We start from the raw sequence: 13,115 nt of genomic DNA on the forward strand, positions 1-13,115 counted from the left end.
GGGTTAAAGATTAATAGACAAATTTGTGGTTTGAGGTGTGAAAATATTTCTTTTGTTTCTTATCTTATAAATAACAAGTGCATTTCACACTAGTCACAACACCCCTTTAACACCCCAGTCGCCCTGTAATAGGGCGCAGTATGATCAGAATAATCACAGTTTTGCTGTTCACTTCATCACCTCCCGCCTTTGCCACCCCGCCATGTTTCCCTAAGTTTGTATCCTTTGTGTGCATGGGCTACTGGACCAGTCAATCCAACCCTTTTTACTTGCATTAATGATACATTCTCGGCTCCCTCAACCCGCTCCTGCATCCCATCCTCCTCAGGTCTTTTCAAATTTCCCCTGGCACCCTCTTTGTTTTGATACTTCCTTTGCCATCATTTTACAATACTCCATTCTTAGCTGCCATGCCTGGTGGCTATTGGCAATCCCAGAGCCCCATTCCTGAACTATGTTTCGCTTTGCCACGATACAGATTAAATTCACCAACAGCGTCTGATAGCAGTAGCGGTCCACCGGTCCCCAGATACCCAGCAGCATCAGTACTGGCTGCATTTCCAGGGGTAACTCTGTAGCCTCCTCCAAGGATCCCCTAACTGCCTCCCAGTAGTCTCGTTTGCAGGGTGAACATATTTGCAATAGTAAAACTATGAAATGCAACCATGAATCACCACCTTTAACCATGAGGCACCAGGCTATCATTCTGAATTACTGGTCATACATAATTTGTAAAAGGCAGTAACAGACTTATCAGGCAGCACATTTCTGATCCCAGCTCCAAACGCTGGCATTGAGGCAGCATAAAGTGTAATACCCAACCTAACAATCTGTTTACAATACTTAAGCATAACAGTAATTTGCATTCTGAACTCACTTGAAAGGATTGTGAAATTAGTTTTAATTGCAGGCGCATATTGGGGACAAATGGTATCTTCACCATACTTTTCTCAGTTCTAGATTTGTGTCCAACCCTCTTAAGCACCAAATTATCACACCTCTCTTAAAAAAGCAACAGAAACTAAGATTTTGCTCAACTAATATCCCTTCAACAACCTTGCCTTTTGCAGCAAGATCATGGAAGGAGAGATGATGAAGCAAATACAGGGGTATGTTGAACTAAACTACATACTCCATGACTATCAGAATGGATTTAAATCTTCGAGTGGTTGACAATCAGCCCTAGCTAAAATAATTGAAGAGCTTCTCCTTTCCATGGACAAATATGAATCCACAGCACATATACCCTTTACCTCTCTGTTGCCTACACACTGGACTACAAAATACTGCTGAAAAGACTAGAACAGTATGCAGGCATGCTATTCATGTCCCAGGTACCTTGTAGTGTTCACTTCCCTTCCATCTCTTGCCTAATATTTAATATCTACGTGTCCCCTGCCACTGCAACTCGAGCAATACCGCATGCACTTCCAAATGAATACATACAGATCAAATGTAAAATCACATGTGTCTACATTAAATTAAATATTCCCACCATCACCTCATGCTTGGACCGTATGCTACACGGGATGTAAGCAAGTCACATCTGCCTGAACAGCACCAATATTGAGATCCTCATTCAGAGGGAAATTAGCTTGCCCCATCACCCTTTGACTGACCCAAACATCTGGAAACTCCTACCTAAACCACCTTTAAAGCCACGAAACGTGTGGATACACTTTGATTCAGAACTTGCATGTAACCACCAAGTCAACATTGTGATCAAGGGCCTCAATCTCAAGCTATTTAGTAGGCAAAATTATCTCACTATATCAATCACCGAACAGAGCTGCCTACTGCCCAGGGGCAAGACACGCCTGTACTACTGTCTGCAATAGTTTTCTAAAGAAACTTAACACCTGGCTACAAAACCAGGAAGCCAGACTCTGCCTAAACCTCTGAAAACACATCCAAAAGTGCACCTTGAAAGTTCCTAATCAACTCCCTGAAGAAGCAGGATCAAATTGAAAGTTACCTGCACCATCCAGAAATCTCCTCGGGCAAAAACATGAATACCTGCAAACAATGGCTCAATAATACACCCCAGTTAGTATCCTTCAGTTATCATCCACTTACATGATCCACTATCCTATAAATCAAATGGGCAAATTATGAGGCAGGCCTCTGAGGAACAACCTCAAGTCTACAGTTAGGTCTGAGTCCAACCAACTATGGTACAGGAAAGTCCTGTTCACTGAAGGATTAGAACTTGCTTTTTAAGGGAACTCCTTGTTTTCTAATCAAACACCCGACAGTCAGAAGATGCAATTGAGGAATACTAAACATTGGCCCCATTATTTCAACTGGACTCAGCTCTCCCCTTTCCCTGCCTATAACGAAACTTGATGTTGTCACCTTCTCTAGCATTCTGAAGCAACCAAAATTTTTGTTTTTGGCATAGTCAGAGAGGTCCAATGATAGGTCAAGAGCCATGTAGAAAATGCGTAATCTTTTCACTAGCTAGAAGCTTTTTTCTACGATCAGCATGCTTTCCACTGTAGATTACATGCAAGTTAACATAAGTGAAGTAAATTACAGCCATCATACTTTTGGTAAGTTTTGAAACAAAGATGAGATACAAAAAATTCTTACCCTGGCAAAAAGAAATACAAATGCACCACATCCACCAATCTCATGCAGAACACTCTGTAGACCTCTGTGCTGAACAGCATGAAGATTCTCCAAGAGGTGGGAGTCTGGAAAATTGCTCAGTGCCGCTTTCAAAGTAAAAGGCCTTTGAGAGGGCACAGTTTTCACTTGTCCTTTCAATTTAAGAACAGGCTCATATATGGTATACTGAGCAGGACAGCCAGGAGTGTACAGAAGAGCAAGGGTTTCCTACAATAAGAAAAAACACCATTGAAATAAATGCCAATTGTCACAACATGCTTTTGATAACATATTACAAAATCATGTCAAGACAATCATGTACTGGCAATCTTTCATGTCAGACAATGTTTTAAATGGGTAGAGTGTCCAAATATGTTCCTATACTTTTTTTTAAATCAGCGGTTTTCAATATGCCAGAGTTGTTGCAATAAATGTGTCTAGATGATCTTGCTTTTTCACAAAAGTGGCAAATTTACAAGAAATGTAATAGAGGGTGGTACATGCACACCAAATATTCCAAAATAGTTTTCAATAAAATAAAAAGTTCTGCGCGCAACTGGAGTATCGCTCACTTGTCCACAAGCGTGTTAGTCAATCATGAAAAGCATCTCCCTAGGGGAGACTTCCCCTCAGTGCACAGCTTTTTTTCTCCAGATGAGTGGAGGGATCTCATACAAAACACTTCAAACCATGTGTAATCAGTAAATTTAGTTTATTGAATTTATTCTTTCTTCATAAATTCTTTACTGGATGAGTAAACTTCATGTTAGTTCCATAAAACAAAATTGTTTTGCATAATATGCATTAAAGTTAGGGTCCAATTGATCAAACCCAACGCATTTCGGGCTCAATGGGCCCTTCGTCAGGGGAACTAGTCAAAATTTGTAAAGGTGAAGCTAGAAAAAAGGCTGGGTTACCATCAGTGGATAAACCAAAAATGTATCTTAATCACTGTGTTAAATTATTATACCTAACAAAAGGAGAAATTAGCCAGCGCCTTCACGCAAGCACGCTGATCAAATATCATCGCATTCCACGTAGATTACGGATTGCACTGAAACCGTCACTATGCAAAAACAACCCAAGACTCATAGAAAGATGGTACGCGATCCTGAATAAGTGCTTCCTTGATCTAATCCTGCTTATCGTAGAAGAACTCACAAAACTGATTGAGGATCTCAGTGGGGAAATTGATCAATTAAAACAAGAACTGTCTACAAAAATGTCAGACGAACAGTGGTCAGAAGCACTAAAAGATTTCAATGAGCAATTAGCAGAAACACACACAGGAGATTATTGTATGGAAGATCAGAAAATACAAACGTGATATCAGACTATAAACTTGGAGAGGTCTACACTTGGGCTGAACATTGTGCAAAACAATACAAGCGATACAGCAACGAGAAGGGAGAGGGGTGCTACTCTAACATCAACGACTCAAATCACAGTAGCCTCCACCAGCCCACAAGGATCTTTTTTAGAACATGGCCAACTACAAAACGAAGCACTAAGAGGGGCAAGCGTAAGTCAGAAGCCCAGCGATGCTCCAACATCAAAGACACAAATCATCAGGAGTCAAAAAACATAAACGAGGAAGACTTGGTTATCAATATTTCTTCATATCCGCTTAACAACTTAGAAAAAGAGGTTCTAAGGAAAGGCACTTCATTCGTTCCAACATATCACACTAACCTTTTTGTAGCATAGTTCCTATATTCCCAATAGGCTCTGCGCATTGGAATAAAATATCCTAAAGATTAGACGTAGGACTGAGGTCGACTAGGTCTCTATCGAATATATTAAACTTAATTGTGAGTGCCAGCTAGCTCAGAGGTCTCTAGAAACTTTCTCAAATTCACAAGAAGGGATTAGTCTCTGACAACCGCATAAACATGACAACTTTGTTTCCCAAGAATAAGAAATATATCTCTAGAGTCGTGGAAACAATAGATAAGTATTTCACTCAGTCAATCGTGCATGCTTTGTCTCTACAGAGGTGCAGAGAAATAGAGAGACGGGCGTTTTCAATAAAAAAAGGTTTATTGAACAGTCTTCTTTCTCATGCAAAAGAAATTAACTGCTACAATCGTAAGGCAGGCTGCAAAGTATAATGGATTCAGCGAGAACAATATAATAAAATAATACTGTAGGAGCATTGTGTGGTTTCTAAGCCATATTGTTGGACCCGGCCCTTTAGGCAGGTTCACCCCTAGACTTTTTTTGCTTTTTCCTAGCCTGTTTATGGAACCTGGTGGTGGTGATTTTAGGCCTCTGCGCACTTTTTCACTGTGGTACAGTGTAAAGTGCTTGAGCTCTCTGTGAATGAGTGCTGAATGACCTGCCCTCCCATAGGAATGAATGGGGAATATGTATGCCCATGGTAGTTCCTGATGTGTGGGGAGTGCAGGGGCGAGTTTGGTATGAGCGAACTCGTGAGAATGAATGCTGCAAAATGGTGTATGCGGCATGATTGTGTCTAGTCTAGAAGCGCCACTTTTAGAAGTTGGCATATTTGTGTAAGTTGGTGCTGGCGTGTGATTGGCTGGTGGGCCTGGCCCAGGAGTGCCTGGGCCTGCTGGTGGATGGACTGTCTGGTTTGAGTAGGACAGGGTCTGCAGGGTCTGCAAGGCCCCGGAGGAGGGGGTCTGAGTCAGCCATAGATGAAAGGCCCCCATCTGCTGTCAGGGATGGGAGGAAAGAGCGTCTGGTGGTGCCGGGCCGTGCCTGCCTGCCCACCCTGCTGGCTCTCCCTCCTGACGGCCCACTGTCACCTCTGACTGGAGGCTGACAGGAAGACGAAAACCAGAAACATTCCAGTACTCAGGGCCCCTTGCGCCAACACTTCAAAGGGCTTCAAAGACTTTTCTGTGTATAAGAAGGGGCTGTGTCCTCTTCCAAAATGTTCTTGTTCTTGCTCTTGTGGCTGACTTGAATCTACCAGGGGTGGGTGCTGCCCAGCCCCTGGACTCCTGGGGGACCCCTCTGCCCTGCCTGGGCTGAAGGGGGACTTGACTTTGCCCCTGGGGAAGTTCTGGGACCTTGGCAGCACGGAGAAGCTGCCTTTTCCTGTGGAGAGCGCTGGAGTTGATTTCTAGCGCCTGGAGGCGCTGTGCTTCCCCCTGAGCGCCTGGGAGCACTCTGCCTGCTTTCTAGCGATTTGGAGCGCTTCATTTCCCCCAAGCGCTTGAGGGCGCTTTTTCTGGACTTTCTAGCGCTTAGGAGCGCTTCCATGCTCGCTTATAGCGCTGGACGCGCTGAGGCTTCTGGCCCGTATTTATTGAATGATTTACGAGTGCCCACCTCGATCTGCCGCGGAGAAAACAAACCACGAAGGGGCCGCGACCGGATTGGCCGAGACCCGAGGAGAGACGCGCTCTGATTGGCCGCTGCCCCGGAGAGTCGCGCTCCGGTTGGTCGAGACGCCTGCAGAGGCTCTGGCGTCACTGGGGGCTCGCCGAAGGAGCCGCGATGGGATTGGCCCATCGCTCGTGACCTGCTAGAGATGAGGCGGCGAGGAAGAGAGGTGGCGGCCGGTTAACAGGGCTCCCGTGTGCCGAGGGAGTCCTGCAGCGAGAGAAGAGACTGCCACCGGGAGCCTGGCTGGCTCCACTCTGAGTCCCGGTCCCGAGACGGGGACCGGGCCAAGCGAGAAGAGTCTGCGAGGAGCAGGAGCTCCTCAGATACCGCCGAGCCCCGCCCCCGCCGCACAGGAGCCCCGGTGAGTGTGGGCTGAGGGCCGGGCAGAGTGGGGCAGAAGGGAGGAGGGGCGCCGGGACACGTTGTCGGAGAGCGCGCCTGGTGTCAGTGCGAAGCCCTGAGGGCTTCAAGGGCGGCCCCAGTTGGCAGTGGGTCGCCCCAACGTGCGTGAGCCGAGAGAGGCTCAGAGGGGCCACATTATGTTTCCGAGCCTGTTTGGCCCCCAGAGAGGGCCATATTCGATAGAGGGGGCTTCGGGGTACATTGTCGGTGCCCGTCCCCTCCTGCCCCCGAGTGTGAGAGTTAGAGTCCGGCGAGGCTCATGGGGGCACCATTGTTTTTAGAGCCTGAGAGCTCCAACGTTTGGCTATTTGCATTAGCAGAGCCTCTGTGGCTCCAACGTCGGCGGCATGTGCGATATGCCCAGAGCCTGTGTGGCTCCAGCAGTGGCGCAGTTGGCGCCTAAGGGCCAGTGAGGGCCCTGGTGCAGTTTTGTTGTTCCCCAGTTGCCCGGCACTTTGTGGGTAGCTGCCACGTTTAGGCTTGTTGTACTTTGAGACTGGCGCTGCATAGCAGCGCACCCTGACATTGAGACTCAGGGCGTCTGAGCCCCAACAAGGCCGTTGGCCTAGGGACTGCCACCGGTGGTGGCTGATGTGAGTTGCTGCGCAAGTATATGGTTATTGCACCTCTGAATGTGATCTCTTGCATCATGTGTTATTCCTGCACCTCTGAAGGTTTTTAGGCCTCATGTGATTTTTGCGCTATTGTATTACTCTGGCACCTCTGAATGTTTTTATGCATTATGTGTCTTTCTTTCATGTGCTTTACTCTCGACACCTCTGGATGTTTCATGCATTATGTGTCTTTCTTTTCATGCGCTGCACCTCTGAATGTTTTAGTCATCATGTGTCCTCTTGCGCTGCACCCCTGAATGTATTTTATTGCATCATGTGCTCTGTTCTTAAACACCGCTGAATGTGTAGGTTTATGCGTCATGTGTTTCCCGTTATTACTCCTCTGAATGTATATTTATGCATCATGGGTAATGTGTTCTTTCCTAGACCTCTAAATGCTGTGTGATACTTAGGTGGTTGTCCTTTTTAGTACAGGTGGTCCTAGCAAGGTCCTAGTTCCCTGCGTGACATGCTCCTAAGGGGTTTAGGGTTGCGTAGTGGGTACTTACCTGTTCCCAGTAGTTACTGGATGTGATTCATAACTGTTACTTTGTGCTACAGTGATTTTATATTCTTTTATTCTAATTTCTGACAAGTATTTCTATTTCGGAAAGTGTTCATTATGACAGTGGCCCATGTGGCCCAGTCTTGTAAATAATCCCAAGTGAATATTACCCGTGCCAGTTGGCACCATGTATATGTGTGATTTTATCTGATGTGTTTTTACAATACAAAAGTTATTTTTACAATAACCTTGTGTGGAGTCTCTTTTGTGGTGTGCCTAGTATGTTGTTGCTGTTGTGCGCTGACGCAAATGCTTTACACATTGCCTCCGATTTTAGCCTTACTGCTTGTGCCAAGCTACCAAGGGGGTGAGCAGGGGCTATCTTGGCGTGTGACTCCCTTGCCCTGACTAGAATGGTGGTTTCTGCCTGGCTTTGGCGTCAGCCTTAGCCTACCAGAAATAGCCAGTTCTAACACATATAAATACATACGTAAATAACAATGAATAAAATACTCAACTGGTGTTTCTAAAATACGCCTACCCCAATGTACCTAACCTAAGTCTAGTACGTGGGAAGAAGTAAGTATTGTGTAGCATAGGTTCAGTTTTCTTTGCCAAGAATCTATCCAAGATTTCTCCTAGGTTCTAATCAGCTCCATACCTTAATTAGGAATGAAGGATGTCTGGTATCTCTGTCTCGGGACTAGATTTCCCAACACCTTGCAAGGGGAGCTTGGAAACACTGGAGCTAGATTCTCACCGAGAGAAAGGCAGCCTCTCGATCAGTGTGTCAGCTGGAGGGTCGGCTTCCTTCGGCACTTGCTGTAGCGAGCTGCGTCGGGCAAGTAGATAGTCGAACTGCTCCGAACCACAGTGTCTTGCTAGAGCAAGTGAAGGCATATTTAAACCTTGAAGGAGTCTAGTTTGACGTAAAGTCGGGCATGATAACGTCAGGAAAGAACCCCTAGGGAATAGTAGTTCTTTGTAAAGTACATGATTTCTTGGACAAATCAATATTCAAGCAAGGGGAAGGTCCCTTACTGCTTAAGCCGATTTTCCTAGAAATCGTTATGATGTTTGGTCCAGGTGGAAGTAGCCATGCCTGTATTTGGTCTGCATGGGCTACGTCTAAATAAGGGTTTGATTTATATGCCTATATTAGGGCAAGATGAATTGTACCTATATAAGGGCATACATCGGGAAAATTCACTCGGAGCCTAAAACGCCACACAACACTTTAGAGTTGGAAGTGAGCCTTTTCAGCTTCATGCGGACATTACGACTCAAACATTTTTTCACAGATGTAGTCACTAACCAACCCACCGAGGATGAGAACACTTTAAGAGGCTTAAAACCCAAGATCACCTTTATGGCTCCAGTCAGCCACAAAATCCTGGACTCATTTGAGACTGTTGTTAAGCACCATATGCCCAGTTTACACAAACACAAGTCAAAAGATCAGAACTTAACCATGAAAGAAAGAGGTATCTCAATGAAAATCGCCTACAACCCCACCACTAAATGTACCATGGCTGACAAAGGTGGAGAGTTGGTAATAATGAATGCCAATTTTTTTCTTCACAGCGTACAAGAACACGTACATGATGCCGCCACTTACATGGGACTACAAACTAACCCTACCAGAGAATCTGCTGAAGTTTTGAAAAATCTACTGGACATAGCCTTGCAGAGAGGTACCATTACTGAAAGGGACAAGAGATACCTTCTTCAAACACACCCAAGATCTCCAACATTGCATATGATACCTAAAATTCATAAGAATTTGCAAAAACCTCCTTTCAGACCCATATTATCTACTCGCGGGTCCCTTCATGAACAAATTGGAAAATACTTGGACAAACACCTACAAGACTTAGTTCAACAGGTGCCTACATATATAAAAGACATCACTGAATTCCTCAAGAAAATGCAACAAATTGCTTTGGAGAGATCAGGAAATTTGGCTTTATTCTATTGACGTGAAAGAACTCTACACCTCAATTCAACACAATGCAGGGATTGAAGCATTGGAATATTGCATAGCCACAACCAACTGGGATGAAGATCTGAAAGTTTTCTTATTGGAATTGACGAACTTCACATTATATAACAGCTACTTTCATTGGGGAAAAAGAGTACTTTTTACGGCTCACAGGTACATCTATGGGTAATTGCGCAGCTCCCAGCTATGCAAATCTTTTTAAGCAGAAGATGGAGCACATACTGACCAATAACATCTGGATTGAGTACTTGATATCTTTTGTATGATACATAGATGACATCTTTTTATTATGGAAGGGCATAGAACGAGAATTGACCATGGCTTATATAACAATTAAACTCAATTGATTAGCGTATTCAATTCACTTATGAGTACAGCACGAGCTCCATAAATTACCTGGACGTTAGCATCTCAAGTAATGGGACCAAACTAGAAACAAATATATACAGGAAATCTACAGACCGTAACAACTTATTACACTTCAACAATTTTCATTAGACATCATTGAAACATCATTTACCATATTCCCAGTTCCTCCGGGTGAAAAGAATAGTATCAGAGCCTGATAAAATGTCTAATAACATATAAAGCATGATGAAAAGATTTGAGGACAGAAAGTATCCACCCGAATTGCTTAAAGAAGCAGAAAAAACAAGTAACACACGAATCCCATGAACAACTTTTAACATATGTCACAAAATCCAACAAAGGAGAACGCATGGTTATTGTATCTGAATTCTCCACTTTCAGTACAGCGTTCAAGAAACTAATTTTGAAACACTGGCCTATGCTACGCACTGAACCTGATTTCAATGGCATATTCAACCGGCAACCAAAGTCCGGAGGAAAAACATTAAAGACATCATTTCCACTGCAAAACCTTCAGCAGAGTCTCAACAACAAAAGGGAACCATACCATGCCACAACTGAAATAACTAATATCATCATTCCAGGAAACTCCTTTACCCACCCACGAAGAGGCCACAACATCAAGTTACAGACCACAGCTTAATGTGACAGCATGAATGTCATTTACATGCTCAAATATCCCTGCGGTTTAGCCGACATAGGCAAAACAGAACTAAAATTTAAAGTGAGAATACACAAACATAAAAGTAGTATACGGACACACAACCAGAAATCGTGCGTAGGTACACATTTCTAGCATCATAACCATAATGTGAGCCAATTGCGCTTCTTGGTATTGGAATCTATTGCACCCAGAGAGGGCACGAATCCCACCAAGTTCCTTCTACAAAGAGAAATTTTCTGCATTTAAATGTTGGACACTTTGCATCCAAATGGATTGAACGATTGCATGGAATACAGTTGCTTTCTATAATCTTTATGTACAGCCTTTATATGTTTCTCCATGGTGTTCACATGCTGTTGTTTTCTAACTTTTCTCCAGTGATCAGTAGCCTTAATGTTTTGTTTACTGTTTTTCTCTTTCTCTATTTCCCCATTTAGAACATCCAGTCGACTCCCTGACTGACCATTACTCTAAGCTATTAGACTCTTTTCATGATTTTCATATCCCCATCATTAAACTTTTTTGCATTGGATTATGGATTTCCAGTTTGGTTTTACCTTGGTTTCTTAGTTTACATAATCAATGGACACATCCTCTCATTCACACTCGAAGAGGGTCTAATCTCACTGGATTTTTCTTTTCACTCTTTCTTATGACCTGTCTGTTTTTTCTTTGACACTTGCAATGTATATACTCTCATCACTTATTCTTCAATTCATGAACATTTCAAGGTGGCGCCCATTTCGGGCTTCCTATCATCCCAACAGTCTGCTTTCTATCTCTTTAACCCTGTGCGGTGGCTCGGCCGGCACTCTATCTTAAAATGCAGGCGTCTACCGAGCACTCCGTCTTTTACTATGGATCCTCTTTGAATCCAGGGCAACTAACCCATAAGGTATGCACATGTTGTTACAGTCCTTCAACTGTCTTCCTTCACGCAGCACTTCAGACCTACTCTAAATGCGTAGTGCACACAAAATTTCTTTGAGTACACAGCACGCTTGTGTGGCTGCACTACTTTTATTTTTCTTCTTTTTACTTGGTCACTAGCCTGTTGTTCTTAAAGCAGGTTGCATGAATCTTATGTTTGATTTATTTGTGCTTTACTGTATTACTCACCGTGTACCCATACTTGTATGTGGAATCACATACACCAAGCATGTGCTTTTCTAAATGAAGAGTTTTAATTCCCGCCCACAATCTAACAGCATTCTCTCTCATCGCAGCACAGGATTTTACTTTATTTATCCCATATCTTTTACCAGCATAGGGACCTCATGGGAGAAGTCACCAGTTCTTCACTTGAGTTTCTGATTGCTAACAGCCTGTCTAACAGTCATTACCATCACTTTCATAACTAAAGCATGTTATATTTCAATACGCCTGCTTTGGGATAACTTTCCCTTTCACTTTATTTCTCACCTTGAGTAAGTCAGTGTTGTTGTGCATGTTGGCACTTTGCACGATCTTTAACACAGTGATTAAGATGAATTTTCGCGCTTCACTTTCACAGTTTGACTAGTTCCCCTGACGAAGGGCCCATTGAGCCCGAAATGTATTGGGATTGATCAATTGGCCCTAACTTTAATGCATATTATGCAAAACAATTTTGTTTTATGGAACTAACAAGAAGTTAACTCGTTCAGTAAACAATTTATTAGGAAGAAAGAAAAAATTCAATTGACAGATTACACATGGTTTGAAGCGTTTTGAATGAGATGACTCCAGTCATCTGGAGAAAAAAGCTGTGCACTGAGGGGACATCTCCCCTATGGGGACGCTTCCAAAATTTACAAGAAAGACATTTTACTCTTGTTTTAGGAATTGCAATGCATTACATTTACTACAGATGTCTTCAATCACTGAAAAGACTGCATATGTTAAAGCTATTGGTACAAATACATTGTTTAGTACAAATCTGTTTTTTGAAAAGTAAAACGTTTAAAAAATAAAGTAAATCTAGAAATCCAATTAAACAGGTGAGCTCATTTCAGAAAATGTTTTCTTCTGTATAATTTAACTACAAAGCTTTTACGAACATTAACATAGGAAATAATAAATAACATGACTAAAGCAGTTACAAAAATGCATATTAGGTCACCCGGTGCAAGTTTTATGCTGATGAAATCGAGGCAGCTCAAAATTCAGCTCGAGAAATGTTCTCAGTTGTGAAATGTTTATCCTCCCTGGATCGAGTCTTAGCGGCCGCCATCCAACCCGCCTTCGGAGGACACTGCAATGCCCTAGCCTAGTGTTTCTTTTATAAAGTTCCTTCCATCTATTCCGACTTTCCGGAGGCATCTAGGGGTGTTCCATGTCTCAATTTGTGGTTTACAGTGTAAAGAGCAAGGCCCCCAGCTAATAGAAATAATGTACCTTAAGGCAGGGTTCAATGAATTAGAGCAAAGGCTTAAGGCAACTAACTGCGTATTCAGCACAATATTTGCAACATGGAATGAAAGAACCAACGAATACTTGTTTTATCCAAAAAGACAAAACATAATTTTATTGTTACTAATGAACACACATTAGCAAATGGACTACGGCAATGCCCTTTATCTGGGAGCCAATGCCACTAGCCGGCGGCGACTG

At 43.3% G+C, this 13,115-nt stretch overlaps 1 protein-coding gene across 3 annotated transcripts in view; it reads right to left on the minus strand.

Annotated features, from left to right (window-relative positions):
* Nucleotides 1-13,115, minus strand: part of LYST (lysosomal trafficking regulator) — a 4,348,576-nt gene that overhangs the window by 2,968,540 nt on the left and 1,366,921 nt on the right. For all 3 annotated transcript variants that reach the window (XM_086927077.1, XM_086927076.1, XM_086927078.1), the window contains one exon: nt 2,593-2,838. In XM_086927077.1, the coding sequence (XP_086783203.1) occupies nt 2,593-2,838 (246 nt within the window). The remainder of the gene's footprint in view (nt 1-2,592; nt 2,839-13,115) is intronic.

Source organism: Lissotriton vulgaris, chromosome 6 (genome assembly GCF_964263255.1).
Source record: "Lissotriton vulgaris chromosome 6, aLisVul1.2, whole genome shotgun sequence".
NCBI classification, from domain to species: domain Eukaryota; kingdom Metazoa; phylum Chordata; class Amphibia; order Caudata; family Salamandridae; genus Lissotriton; species Lissotriton vulgaris.